This window comes from Gobius niger (genome assembly GCF_951799975.1).
Source record: "Gobius niger genome assembly, chromosome: 23".
In the NCBI taxonomy this organism is placed as follows: domain Eukaryota; kingdom Metazoa; phylum Chordata; class Actinopteri; order Gobiiformes; family Gobiidae; genus Gobius; species Gobius niger.
In genome coordinates, this window is record NC_136874.1 from 2,597,950 (window position 1) to 2,617,273 (window position 19,324).

The window sequence follows — 19,324 nt, forward strand, 5'->3', positions numbered from 1 at the left end:
GGCATCTCGAAGGGGGCGTGGCTTCGCCGAGGGGGAAAATAGAATCTTTAGAGAAACATTTTTCCACTCTTTTAGCCATTTTCTGGTGGAATATCAACTTATTTATCACATAAATAAAGTCAAGTGTAAATCGGGCCCATATGGATATTTTCCCACAGCAGCATTGTTCAGTAGAAGTGAAAAAACGGCAGTTGTAGCTAGCACTAGCTAACCGTTAGCATTAGCCCGATGCTAACATGTAGCATCAAGTTAGCATTCTCCGTTATTCATGTATTTATGGGCTGTTGAACCACTTTGCTCCTCCCCATGTCTTTGTATCATTATTTAGTAGAAACCATATTCATAATTCAGCATTTGCAACAGTAGGTTTTGAATGATTAGAGAAAATTTACATTTTTTCAAAATTGTTTTCCCCCTGTTTTCAAAAATGACCATATATGGGCGATTCCAGAGATGCCGTCTGTATCTATTGGAGGTGGTGGGCGGGGCTTAGCTGGAGGCAGGAAGTCCGGAATGCTGACATTTTAAAGTCGTGACTTTTCTAGTTTAATCCTTTTTCCGCTGTTTATGGTGCGTTCAAGGCAACTGGTAACAGGTAAATTTAACACCTCCCACTTGAAAAAATGCCACTCGAAGTGGTAATTAATAGGGCTAGGACAAAATTAGATTGAATTGCAATACTTTGTGCTGCAATACCAAGTATCGATACTTTATCGCAATACTTTCAATACTTGTGTTTGGTGGTATTTTTGTCATACACGCCTTTGTTTTCCTGTAACAGCACATTCACAGCTTCAACATCACGTTATTTTATATAATGTTTTTCAAGTGGGAAAGAACGCACCGTTACTTCCTGCCTCCTGATGATGTCACTGATGATGTCACTGATGATGTCAGCAGGAAATGGACAAACTTTACTTAAAACTTCCCTGATAATAAATCATATGTTTCTAGCTTTAGTGAGTAGTTTTTAAAAATGGTTCCTAGCTGTTTCCCTGGTGACGGTATTTCCCACTGTGAGACCCCGCCCCCCCGGGCCGCCGTAGCGCTGGGTCTAGCACGGCCCCGGGCTGCACAGCTCCAGCAGGGGCCGGGGCCGGTCTTTGGAGTCGCAGCTCTCGTTGCTCATGACGCGGCCGTCGTGGCCCATGCACCGGAGCTGCCTCTTCCTGAAGCCCCGCCCACAGGTCTTGGAGCAGGACGACCACTCCCCCAGCAGCCACGTCGGGCAGGGCGCGGGGGCGCACGCCCGGCCCCCGAGCGGCCGCAGCTCCTCGGGACAGTCTCTGGAGTCCCGGCCGTGCGCGTCCAGGCAGACCACCTCGCGCTGCTGGCTCCCGCCGCCGCACGTCCTGGAGCACGGCCCCCACTCCCTCAGAGTCCACTCCGCCCCGCCCACTTCCCGGATGGCGTTGATCGACTGCTTCCGGCTGCCGTTGGCGCTGGCGCTGTTGCTCGGCCGCGGCGCGAAGTAGCTGTACTTGACCCTGGGCCTGGGCGCCTCCCCGACCGACAGCACCTGCACGGTCAGCGGCTCGGGCAGCGGCGCGAAGCTGCGCAGGCGCTCCAGCACGGCGGACGAGCCGCTGTAGCGCAGCAGCGCCCCCTTCAGAGCGATGTCCGTCTCCATGGTCATGAGCTTGTAGTCGCCGTTGAGGAGGTAGGTGCCGTCTGGCTTGCGCACGGCGAGGTAGCTGCTGTCGTGGCCCGGCGAGCGCTGTTTGATGTCCAGGTGGGTGGCGCCGGCCGGGATGGTCACCACGTCCTGGTACCCGGGTCTGCGGAGGGAGAGGACGTTACATTTAGTCATCACAGAGAAAAAAATCTTTGTTTCTTTAAAATCATGATGTATCGCTGGTTATATTTGTGTAATATATCGATGAATCGTAAGTGATTGTTATCGTGAGCCGTGTATGGAGTCGCCATGGCGCCCACCTGGCTCGCTCCAGTGACCCCGACACCTTCTTGCAGGTGGAGCCGTCGCCGCCGCACAGGCCGCACTTGTCGAAGCGCTTGCTGGAGCCGATGATCCTGTCGCAGCCGGCTTTTACGCACTGTCCCTGAACGCACACCGAGGTGGAGTCCGGGCTGCAGGGAGTGCCGTCCGCCACCTGCAGGGGGAGACAGAGAGAAGGAAAGTGTTTGTAGATTTTCTGATTTTGGGCCAGTTTATTCACTTATAAACGAAATATACTTATAAACTTTAACCCATAAGCAAATATAATACATCATCTTCACAATAAAAGGCCTAATTATTGCACAAACAGTTTCTCCATAGAATTACATGGGAAACTGTAAATTCAACATCAAAATCCATTTTCCTCACATTGTAGCGACATTATCTCCAACCTTTCCAGTCTTGTACTTAACTATACTTTAACATCATTTTTTTGTGAAGGATTTTTAAATATATAATGCCTTGCCTGATTTATTTGAGTTTTGAATGCCTAAAAACACATTTTTACATATAAAAACACTTTTTTATATGAAAACGTGAAATGACAGAAAACTTGCAATACATAAAATGAGACCATACATTTAAACCTGACTCTGTGTTCTTCCTTCTTTCCTTCCTCCTGCCATAACTTCTTCCCTTCCTTCCTTCTTTCCTCCTTCCTGCCCTTCTTTCTTCCTTCCTTCCTTCTTCCCTTCCTTCCTTCTTCCCTTCCTTCCTTCCTTCCTTCCTCCCTGTCCTTCTTTCTTCCTTCCTTCCTTCTTTCCTCCTTCCTGCCCTTCTTCCTTCCTTCCTTCCTTCCTTCTTCCCTTCCTTCCTGCCTTCTTTCCTCCTTCCTGCCCTTCCCATCCTTCCGTCTTTCCTTTCTACCCCTTCCTTCCTTCCTTCCTTCTTCCCTCCCTTCCTTCCTTCCTTCCTTCCTTCCTTCCTTCTTCCCTTCCTTCCTTCCTTCCTTCCTTCCTTCCTTCCTTCCTTCTTCCCTTCCTTCCTTCCTTCCTTCCTTCCTTCCTTCCTTCCTTCCTTCCTTCCACTACAGCAAACGTTTCATATTGATATCTCTTACATTGTTTCCCCTCTTCTCCTGCAGCCTCTCGCCTCATCTCTTCTCATTTCCTCCTCGTTGAGCTGAACCTCCCCTTCCCCTCCCTGGACTCACCTTGGACTTGAGGACGACGAAGTACCCGGTCCCCTTGGCGCGGCACACCAGCTTGCATCGGTCTTTGGGCGACACTCCCGCGTACTTGGGCACCCACTCCACGCCCGAGCCCAGAGACACCTGCGCCGACATGTCGTTGTGCACCAGACACTGCTCCTCCCGGAAGGACAGACCTGAGGACGACGGGAGGCGGTGAGTAAAGACCTCATGGGAACATCATCATCAGTTTGTGGAAGAACTTCTATCTTTCATAATCGACTCCTTTCTCACTAATCGGCCCGAAGTCGCCGGGAGACTAGAGGTGCGTCGCTCACCGTGTTGCGCTAAATGTCACGGCAAACTGACACAGACTTCAGACGGCGGCGGAGGCGCGGTCGCTTAGCAACGGAGGTAAACACGGCAGCCACGTGAGCGCCGGGGGCAGAGTACATTTTTACTACAGTACCGTCAAAAGTTTGGAGACACTTTATGTATCGGAGTTTCTTTATTTTCAATGTATTTTAAATTATTCAAAATGGCCGCCCCTTTGTTCTTGGCATTTTATTATATATATTCAGAAGGAAACATGGATATAAGATATATAGGAGAGGAGAGGAAAGAGAAGAGAGGACGAAAGAGAAGAGAGGAGAGGAGGAGAGAGGAGGAAAGAGAAGAGAGGACTAAAGAGAAGAGAGGAGGAAAGAGGAGAGGAGGAGAGAGGAGGAGAGAGAGGAGAGGAGGAAAGAGGAGAGGAGGAGAGGAGGAAAGAGGAGAGGAGGAGAGAGAGGAGAGGAGGAAAGAGAAGAGAGAGGAGAGGAGGAAAGAGGAGAGGAGGAGAGAGGAGGAGAGAGAGGAGAGGAGGAAAGAGAAGAGAGGAGGGAAGAGGAGAGGAGGAGAGAGGAGGAGAGAGAGGAGAGGAGGAAAGAGAAGAGAGGAGGAAAGAGGAGAGGAGGAGAGAGGAGGAGAGAGAGGAGAGGAGGAAAGAGAAGAGAGGAGGGAAGAAGAGAGGACGAAAGAGAAGAGAGGAGAGAGGAGGAGAGGAGGAAAGAGAAGAGAGGAGAGAGGAGGAAAGAAGAGAGGACGAAAGAGAAGAGAGGAGAGGAGGAGAGGAGAGGAGGAGAGAGGAGGAAAGAGAAGAGAGGAGGAAAGAGGAGAGGAGGAAAGAGGAGAGGAGGAGAGAGGAGGAGAGAGAGGAGAGGAGGAAAGAGAAGAGAGGAGGGAAGAGGAGAGAGAGGAGAGAGAAGAGAGGACGAAAGAGGAGAGAGGAGAGAGAGGAGAGAGAGGAGAGGAGGAAAGAGAAGAGAGGAGAGAGGAGGAAAGAGAAGAGAGAAGAGAGGACGAAAGAGGAGAGAGGAGAGAGGAGGAGAGAGAGGAGAGGAGGAAAGAGAAGAGAGGAGGGAAGAGGAGAGAGAGGAGAGAGAAGAGAGGACGAAAGAGGAGAGAGGAGAGAGAGGAGAGAGAGGAGAGGAGGAAAGAGAAGAGAGGAGGGAAGAGGAGAGAGAGGAGAGAGAAGAGAGGACGAAAGAGGAGAGAGGAGAGAGGAGGAGAGAGAGGAGAGGAGGAAAGAGAAGAGAGGAGAGAGGAGGAAAGAGGAGAGAAGAGAGGAGGAAAGAGAAGAGAGGACGAAAGAGAAGAGAGGAGAGGAGGGAGGAGGAGAGAGGAGTAAATCAGAAAGGAGAGTGTTGCATAAAGCCCCTGTTATCTCCGAATCTAGAAAAAAAATCTGTGATTTTGATCAAAGTAGCCTCTGTTTAGCTTACGTAGAGCTCACAGTCTCTCCTTTCAAACGAGCCATAACACGTGTCCATAGTTATAACATAGAATACGCTATGGTACAAATATCATGAAAAATAATCTGGATTGTTGACGCTCTACAGCTGAATCCCCAAAACAGAGCAGCCTCAAAGTGTTAACACTATATTTAATGCAGTTGTTATATACATATATTTGTAAATAAAAGTTGAATGACAAAGTACTGCATGTGTGTCCATATTATCAAACCAGATTAAAGTTTTGCTGCCTGGTATAATTCCAGCACCAGAGACTGCAGTGTTACCGTTGGTGTCGGGGCAGGCGTCCGTGTGGCAGGAGCGGTACTGGATCCTCTTGCCTTCGCAGAACTTGCCTCCGTTCTTGGGCAGCGGCGCGTCACAGCTCCGGAACGAGTACTGCACGCCGCCGCCGCAGGAGCGCGAGCAGTCGCCCCACGGGCCCCACACGCCCCAGCCGCCGTTCACCGGGGTCTGAGGAGAGAGAGGGCGTGGACTCATGAGCCGGGGCCATCGTGGGACTGATTCACCTCATTCAGACACAAGCTCTTCCTTAAAGCCACTGTCATGTTACACCTGCAGTTTGGCCACGACCACAAGATGGCGCCACCCGGAGAGAGTTACTCAATAAGGTGAATCTCATATAAAGACCCCCATTAGGTCTCGGACGATATTGACAAGAATGAATATCTCTGTTGAATATCTCTGTCTACAGGATTTACCCAAATCCTGTTGGCCAGTGTAACGCCTCATTTGAAAGCTAAGATCTACAAAACTAAATGGATCTTTTTCCTCACATTTTTTTCCATCATTTTTTGGGGGGTTTTCAACTCATTATTGTAACTTTTTTTTGTCAAATAGTAATTTTTTTTTCACTTTTGTCCTTTTGTTGTCAATTTTTTATCACATTTTTGCCACATTTTTGCCACTTTTTCATCCTTTTTTCATCATTTTTTGTCATTTTTTGTCAATTTTTTATCAAATTTTTGTCACATTTTTGCCACTTTTTCCATCATTTTTTCATCATTTTTTGTCATTTTTTGTCTTTTTTTTGTCCATTTTTTGTCCATTTTTTGTCCATTTTTTGTCCATTTTTGCCACTTTTTCATCATTTTTTTGTCATTTTTTGTCAATTTTTTCATCATTTTTTTGTCATTTTTTGTCATTTTTTTGTCAAATTTTTGTCACATTTTTGCCACTTTTTCATCATTTTTTCATCATTTTTTCGTCATTTGTTTGTCATTTTTTTGCCAATTTTTTGTGACATTTTTTGCCACTTTTTCATACATCTTTGTTTTTGGGGACTTTCTCGATAACAATGAAGAAGCAATATTTTTGTTTAATAGATAGATTTGTGTTTGTTTTTTTTCACAATTATTTCCTAAATTTTTTCCCAATTTTTCCCAATATTTTTCCCATACAATTTTTTTTTTTTTACACTTTTTTTTCCCATTTCATCCACTTTTTTCCCTACATTTCTTGACATTGGAGATAAAGTTCATAACACCTAATGTGATGTTTTTCCTTAACTTTATGGACAGATTCCCTGACATTTCTGACTCAAATCAAGGACACATAATCCGTACTTATTTCTAGATTACGCTCTGTGGCAGCAAATGGTCACAAAATCAGAAAGTGACATTGTACGTTCAATTCAATGGAAAAAAACATGTATACAGTTGTTTTTTATCAATAAATTAGGTTTGTGTTTGCTGTTGTGCAGCGTGGGGGAGGGAGCGGCGTTACCTGGTGTTTGGCGGCCTGGCTCCGGCTCAGGCACTGCCCCGAGAGGCAGTAACTGTCCTGGCCACAGGAGGTGCCGTCGGCCCAGGGGAAGTTCTTGGTTTGACAGACCAGGAGCCCGTTGGAGGTGGTGACGGTGCACCACAGCGCGGCGCAGGTGCTGCTGAGGTCGGGACAGTGCTGGGACTCGTCTCCGAAGGTCAGCCTGAGGGGGGAGGACACCGGCGGTTCAGACCATGGCAACAACAACTCCAGCTGGGGGAGTTTTAGATAGAATTAAAGCTTAAAGTGATTGTCTGGAAGTCTAAATGTCTAGTATCCTCCCATGTCGACCAATGAGACGAGCTTTTCCTGTGAACCAGCCTGTCAGGTCCAATCAGGAGGGAGGGGGAGGAGCTTGATCATTTACTTTTCTCCTCCTTTCTGTTCAAAGAGGGGAGGGATTTGATTGTTTACTTTCAACAATCAAACTCTCCTCACTCTGCAAACTCACAGACTATCACTTTAACCTCTTAACTCCCGCCTGAACCGAGAGCATTTTCTCCAGTTCAGCTTTACCCAAATCCTGTAGGCCAGTGTAACGCCTCATTTGAAAGCTAAGATCTACAAAACTCATCTGAATGGATCTTTTTCCTCACATTTTTTCCCATCATTTTTTGGGGGGGTTTCAACTCATTATTGTAACTTTTTTGTTAATTTTTTGTCAAATAGTACATTTTTTGTCACTTTTGTCCCTTTGTCGTCAATTTTTTGTCAATTTTTTGTCAAATTTGTATCACATTTTTGTCACATTTTTGCCACTTTTTCATCATTTTTTCATCATTTTTTCATCATTTTTTCATCATTTTTTGTCAATTTTTTTGTCACATTTTTGCCACTTTTTCATAATTTTTTCATAATTTTTTGTCAATTTTTTGTAAATTTTTTGTAAATTTTTTGTAAATTTTTTGTACATTTTTTGTAAATTTTTTGTAAATTTTTGTCAAATTTTTCATCATTTTTAGTCATTTTTTTGGTCATTTTTTTGGGTCATTTTTTTGTCAATTTTGTATCACATTTTTGTCACATTTTTGCCACTTTTTCATCATTTTTTCATCATTTTTTCATCATTTTTTCATCATTTTTTCGTCATTTGTTTGTTCAATTTTTGTGACATTTTTGCCACTTTTTCATAATATTTTTGTCAATTTTTTGTAATTTTTTTGACAATTTTTTGACTTCTAAGTTTAAGTTTTCTCACTTTTTTGTCACATCTTCATCATTGTTTTCGTCTCAGTTCTGTCGCTATTTTCTCACCTTTTTCCTAGAAGCTTTTGGATTGGGGTAAAGCCAAACTGGAGAAAATGTGCTCGGTTCAGGTGGGAGTTAAGGGGTTAAGAAGACACAGCAGGTGAATACGGAAACTTCTTGAATGTAGAGATATCAACTTGAAACTTCTGCTGTAGATTTCTGATATAAATATGAGAGAAAAATGTATTGTAAGTTTTTTTTCCTGCTCAATGAAAAATCCGTTCTCCCCGTAGTTTCCCGCCTTAACTAAACCGACTTGGCTCCTGACCTGCACTGCTGGTCGGCGTCGTAGACCGTCCCGGGCAGGTTCTGGGGCAGGACCTGGGGCCGGGCGGGCTTGTCCAGGAGGCACTGGCCGTGGCCGTTGTCCAGGAAGGAGGTGATCATGAGGGCGGAGCACGGCGACCACGGCTGGCTCTGGTCCAGGTTGGACAGGGTGGACGCCATCATGTGGGAGCCCCAGTGAGGGCCGTTCACGCCGGAGCACAGCTGCGCGTCGTCGTGCGGCATGTTGAAGACGTGGCCTGGGGGGGGGACAGGGTCAGGTTAGAACACTCGATCATGTGACTTAACGTGACCGTCTGGAGCGTCTCTTTGTTCTTACCCAGTTCGTGAGCGACGGTGAAGGCCGCCTGGAGTCCGTCGTCCTCGATGATGGAGCAGCTCCGCTCGGGGTCACACACCGTCCCCACGTCGGCCATTCCCAGAGTGTCGCAGGAGTGAGCGCCGCACAGGTCCTGAACACACAAGGAGACATTATAGTTTACTGAGGCTAAATGAGAAGTTTGTATAAAGTGATCCGACTCTTAATAATAACTACACCTTATTCAGCCTTAAAGCCTTAAAGCCTTAAACTAACTCATGCCCCTAGAGGCCATAAGCGCCACTGCATGTTGCTTTTTTACTCATTAATCGTCCGTGAGAGTAAATCCTACGCTGACAGAAAAGACAAAGGGACAGAGGGATGTTGTTCATCCAGTTACACAATGGAGATCATTTTATTCACTCAAACATGTAAATACTGTTTAAGTGGTGCTAGCCCACAGTTAGCTTTTCCTATTAGCCTGTTATCTGTTATCCTATAGTTCCCTTTTCCCCCGAATTTCTTCCCTTTTTTTTCCCAATTATTTCCTCATTTCTTCTCTTTTTTTCCTTCCAATTTTTTCCCTATATTCCCAATTTTTTTCTTTATTTCTTCCCAATTCCCCCAAAATTTTTTCCCTATTCTTTCCCAATGTTTTCTTTATTTTTCTCCAGTGTTTTCCAAATTTTCCCCTAATTTTTTCTTCAATTTTTTCCCACATATTCCAAATTTTTTCTTTATTTTTCCCAATTTTGTCTCCATTTATTCCCATTTTTTTCTCCTATTCTTTCCCAAATATTTCCCTATTTTCCTCATTTTTTTCCCCTCATTAGCTTTTCCTATTAGCCTGTTATCTTCTTCTTCGTGATTCCATTAGTGTGTGTTGAGGAAGGGAAGTTGCAATTGTGGTTTTCTGGCCACCAGGGGGAGATGAAATCCCATTAACACTTGTATTACCCCCAGAGGGACGACGGGAAGGATTTATTAAGGTAAACAAGTTACTTAGTTCTGCTTTAATGCCTCACTCATGATGAATAGCTCTTCACATACTTCATTAAGTATTATTCATGATGCATAAAGTGTTAGTTCATCATTGATTAAAGCTAAATAAGGTGTAGTTATTCTAAAGTGTTTCAAAATGGCTTCCTCTTGTTGTTAAAGGTGGATCTATGAAGCTACACTTTTCCAGAATCACCGTATTAAACCAAACTAAAGAAAGACGTGATGTTTGTTCTGTTTGTTCTGTTTGTTCTGTTTGTTCTGTTTGTTGTGCTCTTACCGTCCGGGTGAACAGCACGGCGGTGTCGTAGTGCTCCGGGTGGCGGTCGCTGGGCGGGTTGTGCTGCTTCTGCCACTGACAGAAGTTCCTGAGGGTGAGCGCGGCGTTGGCGGACACCTGCGGGCCCTTCTCCTCCTCGTACACCACCAGCAGCTTGACCACGGCCAGGCTGATGGAGTTGTGGATGCTGTGGTGGCGGTAGAGGCGCGACGCCACCGCCATGATGGTCAGCAGGTACGGCTTGAGCCCGGCGCCGTGGAACTGCGCCATGGACTGATCCGCCACCAGCATGATCTCCAGGAAGCGCGGCGTGGACACGAAGCGCTTGGACCGGCGGGAAACTGCAGATCAGGAAGACGTGTGAGAGTGTGCGGCGACTATGAAGATCTCATGATGAATGTTCTACAAACAACTTCACTTTTTATATTTAGATACTTGTCCTAAACAGACACAAAAGAGCCAACAGAAAAAAAACACTTTCCCTATTTTTTACCTACATTTCTCCCTCATTTTTCCCAATCTTCTCTCTTTTTTCCCCATTTTTTTCTCCAATTTTTTCCCCATTTTTTTCACTACTTCTCCCAATGCTTTCTTTATTTTTTCCCAATTTCTTCCCATTTTTCCCCCAATTATTTCCTAATTTCTTCCCTATTTTTTCTTCCAATTTTTTCCCTATATTCCCATTTTTTTTCTTTATTCTTCCCAAATTTGCCCTATTTTTTTCCCTATTCTTTCACATTTTTTTCTTTTTTCCCCAAATCTTTTCCTCATTTTTTCTTCAATTTTTCCCCCCTATATTTCAAATATTTTCTTTATTCTTCCCAATTTTTTCTCCATTTATTCCCATTTTTTTCTCCTGTTCTTTCCCAATTTTTTTCACTAATTCACTTTTCCCAATACTTGTCTTTATTTTTTTCCTCCAATTTCTTCCCAGTTTTTTCACGATTATTTCCTAATTTCTTCCCTATTTTTTCTTCCAATTTCTTCCCTATATTCCATTTTTTTTTCTTTATTCTTCCCAATTTTTCCCTATTTTTTTCCCTATTCTTTCCCTTTTTTTTCTTTATTTTTCCCAAGTTTTTTCCAAATCTTTTCCTCATTTTTTCTTCATTTTTCCCCCCCTATATTCCAAATTTTTTCTTTATTCTTACCAATTTTTTCCTCCATTTATTCCCATTTTTTCTCCTATTCTTTCCCAATTTTCCCCTACTTTTCCCAATGCTTTTCTTAATTTTTTCCCAATTTCTTCCCAGTTTTTTCCCGATTATTTCCTCATTTCTTCCCTATTTTTTCTTCCAATTTTTCCCCTATACTCCCAATTTTTTTCTTTATTCTTCCCAATTTTTCCATATTTTTTTCCCTCTTCTTTCACATTTTTTTCTTTATTTTTCCCAAGTTTTTCCTAATTTTTCCCCCTATTTTTTATTCAATTTTTCCCCCTATATTCCAAATTTTTTCTTTATTCTTTCCCAATTTTTTCCCTACTTTTCCCAATGCTTTTCTTTATTTTTTCCCAATTTTTTCCCAGTTTTTTCCAAATTATTTCCTCATTTCTTCCCTATTTTTTCTTCCAATTTTTTCCCCCATATTCCAATTTTTTTTCTCCTATTCTTTCCCAATTCTTTCCCTACTTTTCCCATTTGTTCGTTATTTTTTCCCTCTATATTTTACACTTTATTCCCATTTTTTTTCTCCAGATTTTTTCCTCACTTTATTTCCCTATTTTTTCCATTTTTTTTCTTGATTTTTCTTCTCCATTTGTTTCCCCAAATTTTCCCTTCCAATTCCTTTTTTGTTTTGTTTGTTTTTTCCTTTTTTTCCCCCCACACTTCTTGGCATTGGAGACAAACTCGATATTGTACATTTGCATATCTCCCAAACAGCACTTTTAATATGATCTTGTCCAAGGGTAAACATTCATTCACATTTAGTGTCATTTTGTGGGAGAAACAATGTGATTTGACACATTCAGGAGCAGATGCAGCGTAAACTCTCTGCTCTCACCAAACTAGCTCGTGATTGAAATGTGAATCATTGTCCAGACTTCAGTGCAATGTTGTCATATTTCGCCACATTAAGCCCAACAGCAGCAGTTTGAGACGTGCTCCACATTCCACACACTGAGCCTGAGTAAATCCTGCTTCCCTCCGGTACCAGGAGCTCTCCGCCCCGACTCCACCGGGCTCCGGTTACCTCCGGGCTGCCCCGATCTCCCCGGCCTCCCCGAGCATTAGTGACACACAGGAAGTCAGCAGTAACATAATAACACTTCCCACTAACTTCACTTCTGTGTGTCTGTAAAGCGAGGAGCAGCTGTAAAGTGAAAGCCACGCCCCCACCTCGTGACATCACGTCCGAAACTGAAACTGGCCCGGCTCTAGTTGCCTGTGTATAGTAGTATAGTCACAAGCCTGTACACTACAAACCATACCATATCCCCCACCTGAACCGAGCACGTTTTCCCCAGTTTGGCTTTACCCAAATCTAAAAGCTTCTTGGGAAAAAAAAGTGTTAAAATGGCGACGAAAACGAGACAGAAAATGCAACAAAAGTGATGGAAAAATTGGCAAAAATGCGTGACGTAAACGCAACAAAAAGAGATGAAAACGTGACATAAAAGTGTTGAAAACGTGAGAAAGAAAAGCGACAAAAGAGTAACAGAAAAGTGACATAAAAGTGACAGAAAGCAACAAAAAGAAGTGCGGAAAAATTGCTAAAAATGTGTGACGTAAACGTAACAAAAAAAGATGAAAACGTGACATTAAAGTGTTGAAAACGTAAGAAAAAAGAGTTACAGGAAAGTGATATAAAAGTGACAGAAAGCAACAACAAAAAGTGCGGAAAAAGTCACTACGACGCATGGATAAAGATCAGTGTAAATGCGTTTTGTAGGTCTTAGCTTTCAAATGCGGCGTTACACTGGAGGCTGCAGCCTTTCAGATTTGGGTAAAGCTGCACTGGAGTAAACTGTAGTAAAAGCAGGCTGTGCAGACTCAGCGCGCGCCCCTCACCTGTCTGTTCCGCATTAGCCGCTCCGCTCTCCTCCAGGTTCTTTGGCACCCGCGCTTCGTCCTCGTTGACCCCGCACTTCGAGCCTCCCTCCTGGGCAGCCGCCGCCGCCGCCCTCGCCTCCTCGCTCCCTCTCCTCCACCAGCGCCTCACCACGTGCGCGTCCTCGTCCCGCGCGCGCTCGTAGTCGCTCTCGTTGCGCGGCTGGATGAAGTACTCCCGTCCCGCGTGGTAAAATCCGCCCCGCAGCCCGTGGCACAGGTTGAGCGCGGCGGAGGAGCGCGCGTCGCCGCTCACCTCCCCCGCGTAGAAGCACTCCCGCTCGGGCTCCGCTGCGGGCTGCGCGTGCCTCTCCCCGCCGACGACGTGGAAGACGAAGCCGGGCGCGAGGAACGTGCGGTCCGGCTCCAGCGTCAGGGTTATCCGCTCCCCGAACACGTCCAGCCGGTAGACCCTCATCTCCGCCTCCTTCTCCCGCTCCTCGGGGGTCAGACCCGCCGCTCTTGGCTCGAGCCGCACCGGCCTCACTTCGCCGCGCTCCCAGTCGCTCCGCTGCGCCGCCGTGACGCACAAACTCGCCGATAAAACGACGCGTAAAAGCCACATTTTCCCCTCCGATTTCAGCGAGTCCCGGCTCCGGTTTGCAAAATCTCTCCCCGAGACTCTTTGACGCGGGTGCTGCTCTGTCTAACAAAACCACAGAGCCACAAAAGTCTGCAAAATGATAGCGCGAGACTTGATAAAAAGGTGCAATATCCTAATAACGTCTCTTTAAGTGAATCAAATCCAGTGCAGGCAAATAACATGTGCAGGGAATTGGAAATAAAATGCTTAAAAAATGTTAATTCCAAGTTCTCTTTTTAAATTTCGTGGCAAGTTCTTTGAAAACTTCGCAGTTCGGTATCGCTTGTCTTTTGCGTTAAAATCTCTCCCGAGCTCGCGCTTATATCCCTCTCCCCCTGCCACGAGACCACCCCCTCTCTCCTCTTTTTTTTTTTTTTTTCTTCCCTCCTCCGGGACTCTTTGATCCAACTTTCGGACGCAAGCAGCGAACTGGAGCCGCGCCAGAGTCATCTATCACAGCGAGAGCGCGGCGCACGAGGAGGAGGAGGAGGGGTCTTTCCCTGCCTTTTACGCACGGCGTTTCTGCGCGCTGTATCACCGCGGAGCGACCCGGACACACGGTGCGCGCGACAGAAAACACAATAAAAGTCCTCAGTCGGATCTGTTTTATGAGTGTGTCGCACATTATTGGAAAAAATCCCCGCGTTTTAGATCGACGTTTAGACGCAAAAGCCTCGCGCGCAGCTCCTCCGTGTCCAAAATGACGCAAAGTGACACATTAAGACAGTTTGAAAGCAGCAGGGTTTGATACAGAGAGATTCAGTTGATTGAAAAGCGTATTTTAGTGAATCCATGATGCTCTAACTCCGCCAGTCCACCTTAAGAAAACTTGGAGTGAAAAAGGCGCTTGTTGTGATGCGCCGTTTGTCCGGTAGAGGGAGCGCTAACGCCAGAAATAGGTGATTGGGCTTTTTAAAGATTACTGGGGTAGTGTAGGGTTTGGGCAGCAGGTGGCGCTGTTGTGTCGCGTTTGTTTGGAGGGAAGGAGAGTTTGAAGTTTGAGAAAGCTGCTAACACTGACCGTAACATGTTTATTATAGTCTGTTCAGGGGCGTAGCACTGGGTACAAACTATCTTGGTGGACCCCCCCCCCCACAAAACAGTGGTTTAGTGGTTTGACAGTGCAGTTCATTTATATTCTATTATAACTTTATTATATATACCTTAACGAAGTGAAAAAATGGGTTGGCCAAAAAAGTGGTTCATATAAAAACACAAATCCAATCTAATGGGTACTTAGTTCATGGTTTGTTTGTTTGTTTGTTTGTTTGTTTGTTTGTTTGTTTGTTTGTTTGTTTGTTTGTTTCAAATCAATGTTTGACTTCCAATTGCATCTGATTTGGCCTCAGTTACAGTAATTGAATAACCTTTAATCTTGTAGTGACATAGACATTTAGATTCGGGTGGAATATTCTTCTTTCATTGGGCCAATCGGCTTGTTGCACGGTGTGGCTATGCTAGTTCCTCTGACCTGAAGGTGTGAGCGCCTGGACTTCCTGTCTGTTTTCTTTTCCTGGTATAACAATCATATTTTCTAAAGATTATGTTGTGGGCGGTGAGTTCCCGGTAGATGATCATTTACTGTGTGTTCAAATCATGATGTACCGAGTTCAGAGGAGACACGTTAGCATGTTAGCTAAAGGCTAACATGCTAGCTAAAGGCTAACATGCTATGAAAAATATATATATAAAGGCACTATTTCAAGTAGTGTAATGCATTAACCCCTTAACTCCCACCTGAACCGAGCACATTTTCTCGACGAAAACAATGATGGAAATGTGGCAAAAATGTCACAAAAATGTCACAAGAAAATGACAAAAAATTGAAGAAAAATGACCAAAAAATGACCAAAAAATTACAAAAATGTGACAAAAAAATGACCAAAAAATTACAAAAATGTGACAAAAAAATGACCAAAAAATGACCAAAAAATGACCAAAAAATTACAAAAATGTGACAAAAATGTAACAAAAAAATGACCAAAAAATTACAAAAATATGACAAAATGTGACAAAAAAAATTACAAAAATGTGATGAAAAATTGACGAAAAAATAAATAAAATGTGACCAAAAATTGACAAAAAAGTGACCAAAAAAAAAATAAAAATCTGATGACGTGAGGAGAAAAGATCCTCTCGGTTCAGGCGGGAGTTAAGAGGTGAAATTAGCCTTTAGCTTCAAGACAAACTCCCTGATCCTCACAAACATAAACGTCTCCTATATGGAAATATTTCTACCAGAAACTCACTGGTCTGAGCTAATCTTAATGGAAATGAATACGGACAGGAAGTACTGGCGCCCACAGCTTCAGCTCAGAGGAACTAGCCACGTAGCCACATTGTGCAACAAGCCGATTGAAATGCCTAGTTTTAGGCAGAGCACAATGATTATTTAGTCTCACCATATTTGAAGCCTGTACCTTTAAGTGTATTGTCAGTAAATTGTTGTAAAAAGTTACGTTGGAATAGACTAAATGGCACGAGCTCCATCTTTAACTACCATGTTGTTACTATTTATGCTTTTTTCCCCACAAAGTCCTTGGTCGTCATTTTACATAAGATCCCACTGTTTTACTATTCAATTGTTTTTTGTTTATTTTTCTCACATTTCCTGCCTATTTGTGTTTCTAAAAGCTGAAAATAACAAGTAAATGTGTCCATCGTGAGATCAATAAAGGCACATCTTTTATACATACAAATGCCCAACACTTCCCGTTTTATTTTGTGACATATTAATTACTAAGACTTTTTCTGGGGCCTTGTTTAGCTCTAAAATGACCTTTCAGTTTGAGTCTGTAATATTTTTTTTTAAATAGATTATCATTAAAAACTCAAATCAGGTTAGGAATTAAATATTATAAAATCCCTCTGGAAAAAATAAATTGTCAAAATATTTGTTTAAAACTTCCCTTGAAATCAAACTTTCCCAAATAAATCTATTGCAAAACATTTGAGTCGGTGCAATAATGAAACATTTTCAAGTTCATTTGGTATTTCTGTGTCTCATATTTTGGGGGCGGGTCCTGTTCTGCCCCGCGCCGGACCCTCAAAGACGGGCTGCGTGCAGGTGTTCGGATGTTCCGTTTCTCGCTCCTCCGGCCCGGCTGGGCTCCACCTCAGCTCCACCTCGGCTCCAGATGGACGGCTCCTCGGCTCCAAGGTTATTGACGGAAGTGAGCGGGGGAAGTCTTTAGGAGTTACTGCGCGGACGTTTTGCTCCTCGTATCATTACGCCTCACAATATAGTCCCCCTTTTTATTTGCTTATAAAATCGACATGCTACATTTCTGGGTAAATATACTTCGCATGAAAACACTTCACGTAACTTTATTTAAATAGGGAACACGTGGAAGAGCTTGGTAGCTTCTATCGTGAGCTTTTTTGGAGCTATATGACATGTGGGAGAGGCTGCGTATGTGCTCCGTTTGCCTGACAGAGCGCACGGACAAAGACCAGACGGGGATATATTAACACGTCTAAAGTGAGGTAAGTACATATCTTAGTATGTAAAAACGGTGGCCTATTCCTTTAAATGACGTTAATATGAACAAAATTGACGTTGCATCTGCTAAGTAAAGTAAAATAAACTCATGACAACGAAACTCTGTGTCCTGATGTGGTCGAGTGGTTAAATCACAGGACTTATAAAATGTTGTGTTCTCTGAGGTTCTTGGATCAAGTCCCACCTGATTCAGTTTGACTTGAGCCTGTGATGGTTCTGAGAGCTCTGTTATTTTAGTGAAATTGTAGTTTAGTGATGACACTTAGTAATAAAAATCACTCACTTTAGGACAGTCCCGACACTGGATATTCTGCCTGGTGCTGCGCACCAGGCAGAGTATCCAGTGTCTGGACTGTCTGGGGGACCTGCACCCACCTGGACAGAGCTGAGGAGTCTGACTGAGGTTTGAACTCACATCTTCAGATCACGGGCGACACAGGGCGTTTACACCCATCCTCTAGTCCCTGAGCGCGTACGACGAATTTAACCCGACAGGAGCCTCAATGGGTTCTAATACTTAGTTCTGTCGGTCACAGTGTCTTCGTGATCACTAATTGAATCAACGGTTTCTTCAGTATAAAGGAGGACCTGTTCACTAACTCCAGGATACAGAGCAGTGTCTGAGAGAGCAGGAATTGAACCCATAACATTTGGTTCAGAGACGACACACAAGTGAAGACACACTCTACTCACTGAGCTACTGCCAGGTCAAAGTACAGTCTTTAAATGTCATTGATCTCAGCGAAACGAAGTCCAGATTCAGTGAAGTTTAACAAACTCATGACAGTGAGACTGAACAGCAGCTCATGTGGTCGAGCGGTTCAGATACAGAGCTTTAAGGAGCTTCTTCAACCCTGAGGTCGGTGGTTCAAGTCCCCACTGTGTCTGTTTACTGTTGCTTTCACCTCTGTGTGAGAAACAGAAGTTTCGTAAGACTCAAAAGAAGCGCTGCCACGTGGGAAGAAACGGGAATCGAACTTACAGCCTTTGGCTTAAAGACGACACCATTAGAACCAAGAGCTCTAACCACTGAGCTACTGCCGTTTAGCAAAGAAAGGCCTCAACGTGATTAATCAGAATAAAATGAACTGTGCATCTGTTAAGTAAAGTCAAATAAAGTCATAACAGTGAGAGAAACTGTGCTGATGTGGTCCAGTGGTTCTAGCACAGGGCTTTAAGACGACTCTTCTGTCCTGTGGTCGTGGGTTCGAATCCCACCTGCTGCTTTCAAGTCTGTCCAATTGAAATTTAGTAACACTATAACATTACTACTTTCTGTGAGAAACAGCGGGAATCGATCTGACAGCCTTTGGATTTTAAACGACACAATTACAACCAAGAGCTCTAATCACTGAGCTACTGACGTTCAGGAACCAGAGTCATTAAATGACGTTAATATGAACAAAATTGACGTTGCATCTGCTAAGTAAAGTAAAATAAACACATGACAACGAAACTCTGTGTCCTGATGTGGTCGAGTGGTTAAATCACAGGACTTATAAAATGTTGTGTTCTCTGAGGTTCTTGGATCAAGTCCCACCTGATTCAGTTTGACTTGAGCCTGTGATGGTTCTGAGAGCTGTGTTATTTTAGTGAAATTGTAGTTTAGTGATGACACTTAGTAATAAAAATCACTCACTTTAGGACAGTCCCGACACTGGATATTCTGCCTGGTGCTGCGCACCAGGCAGAATATCCAGTGTCGGGACTGTCTGGGGGACCTGCACCCACCTGGACAGAGCTGAGGAGTCTGACTGAGGTTTGAACTCACATCTTCAGATCACGGGCGACACAGGGCGTTTACACCCATCCTCTAGTCCCTGAGCTAAGGCCACCTCCAACCTGGAGCGCGTACGACGAATTTAACCCGACAGGAGCCTCAATGGGTTCTAATACTTAGTTCTGTCGGTCACAGTGTCTTCGTGATCACTAATTGAATCAACGGTTTCTTCAGTATAAAGGAGGACCTGTTCACTAACTCCAGGATACAGAGCAGTGTCTGAGAGAGCAGGAATTGAACCCATAACATTTGGTTCAGAGACGACACACAAGTGAACACACGCTCTACTCACTGAGCTACTGCCAGGTCAAAGTACAGTCTTTAAACGTCATTGATCTCAGCGAAACGAAGTCCAGATTCAGTGAAGTTTAACAAACTCATGACAGTGAGTCTGAACAGCAGCTCATGTGGTCGAGCGGTTCAGATACAGGGCTTTAAGGAGCTTCTTCAACCCAGAGGTCGGTGGTTCAAGTTCCCGCTGTGTCTGTTTACTGTTGCTTTCACCTCTGTGTGAGAAACAGAAGTTTCGTAAGACTGAAACCAACCGCTTCCATGTGGGAAGAAACGGGAATCGAACTGACAGCCTTTGGATTAAAGACGACACCATTAGAACCAAGAGCTCTAACCACTGAGCTACTGCCGTTTAGCAAAGAACG

At 44.2% G+C, this 19,324-nt stretch overlaps 1 protein-coding gene across 1 annotated transcript; it reads right to left on the bottom strand.

Annotated features, from left to right (window-relative positions):
• Positions 1-948: 948 nt before the first annotated feature.
• Positions 949-13,823, bottom strand: adamts1 (ADAM metallopeptidase with thrombospondin type 1 motif, 1). The gene is made up of 9 exons (XM_079581938.1): positions 12,765-13,823; positions 9,754-10,094; positions 8,496-8,628; positions 8,160-8,415; positions 6,605-6,806; positions 5,146-5,332; positions 3,111-3,283; positions 1,936-2,111; positions 949-1,778 (listed from the first exon to the last, which is right to left on the bottom strand). The coding sequence occupies exons 1-9, from the start codon at positions 13,366-13,368 to the stop codon at positions 1,055-1,057; spliced, it is 2,796 nt and encodes a 931-aa protein (XP_079438064.1). The 5' UTR covers positions 13,369-13,823; the 3' UTR covers positions 949-1,054.
• Positions 13,824-19,324: the final 5,501 nt, after the last annotated feature.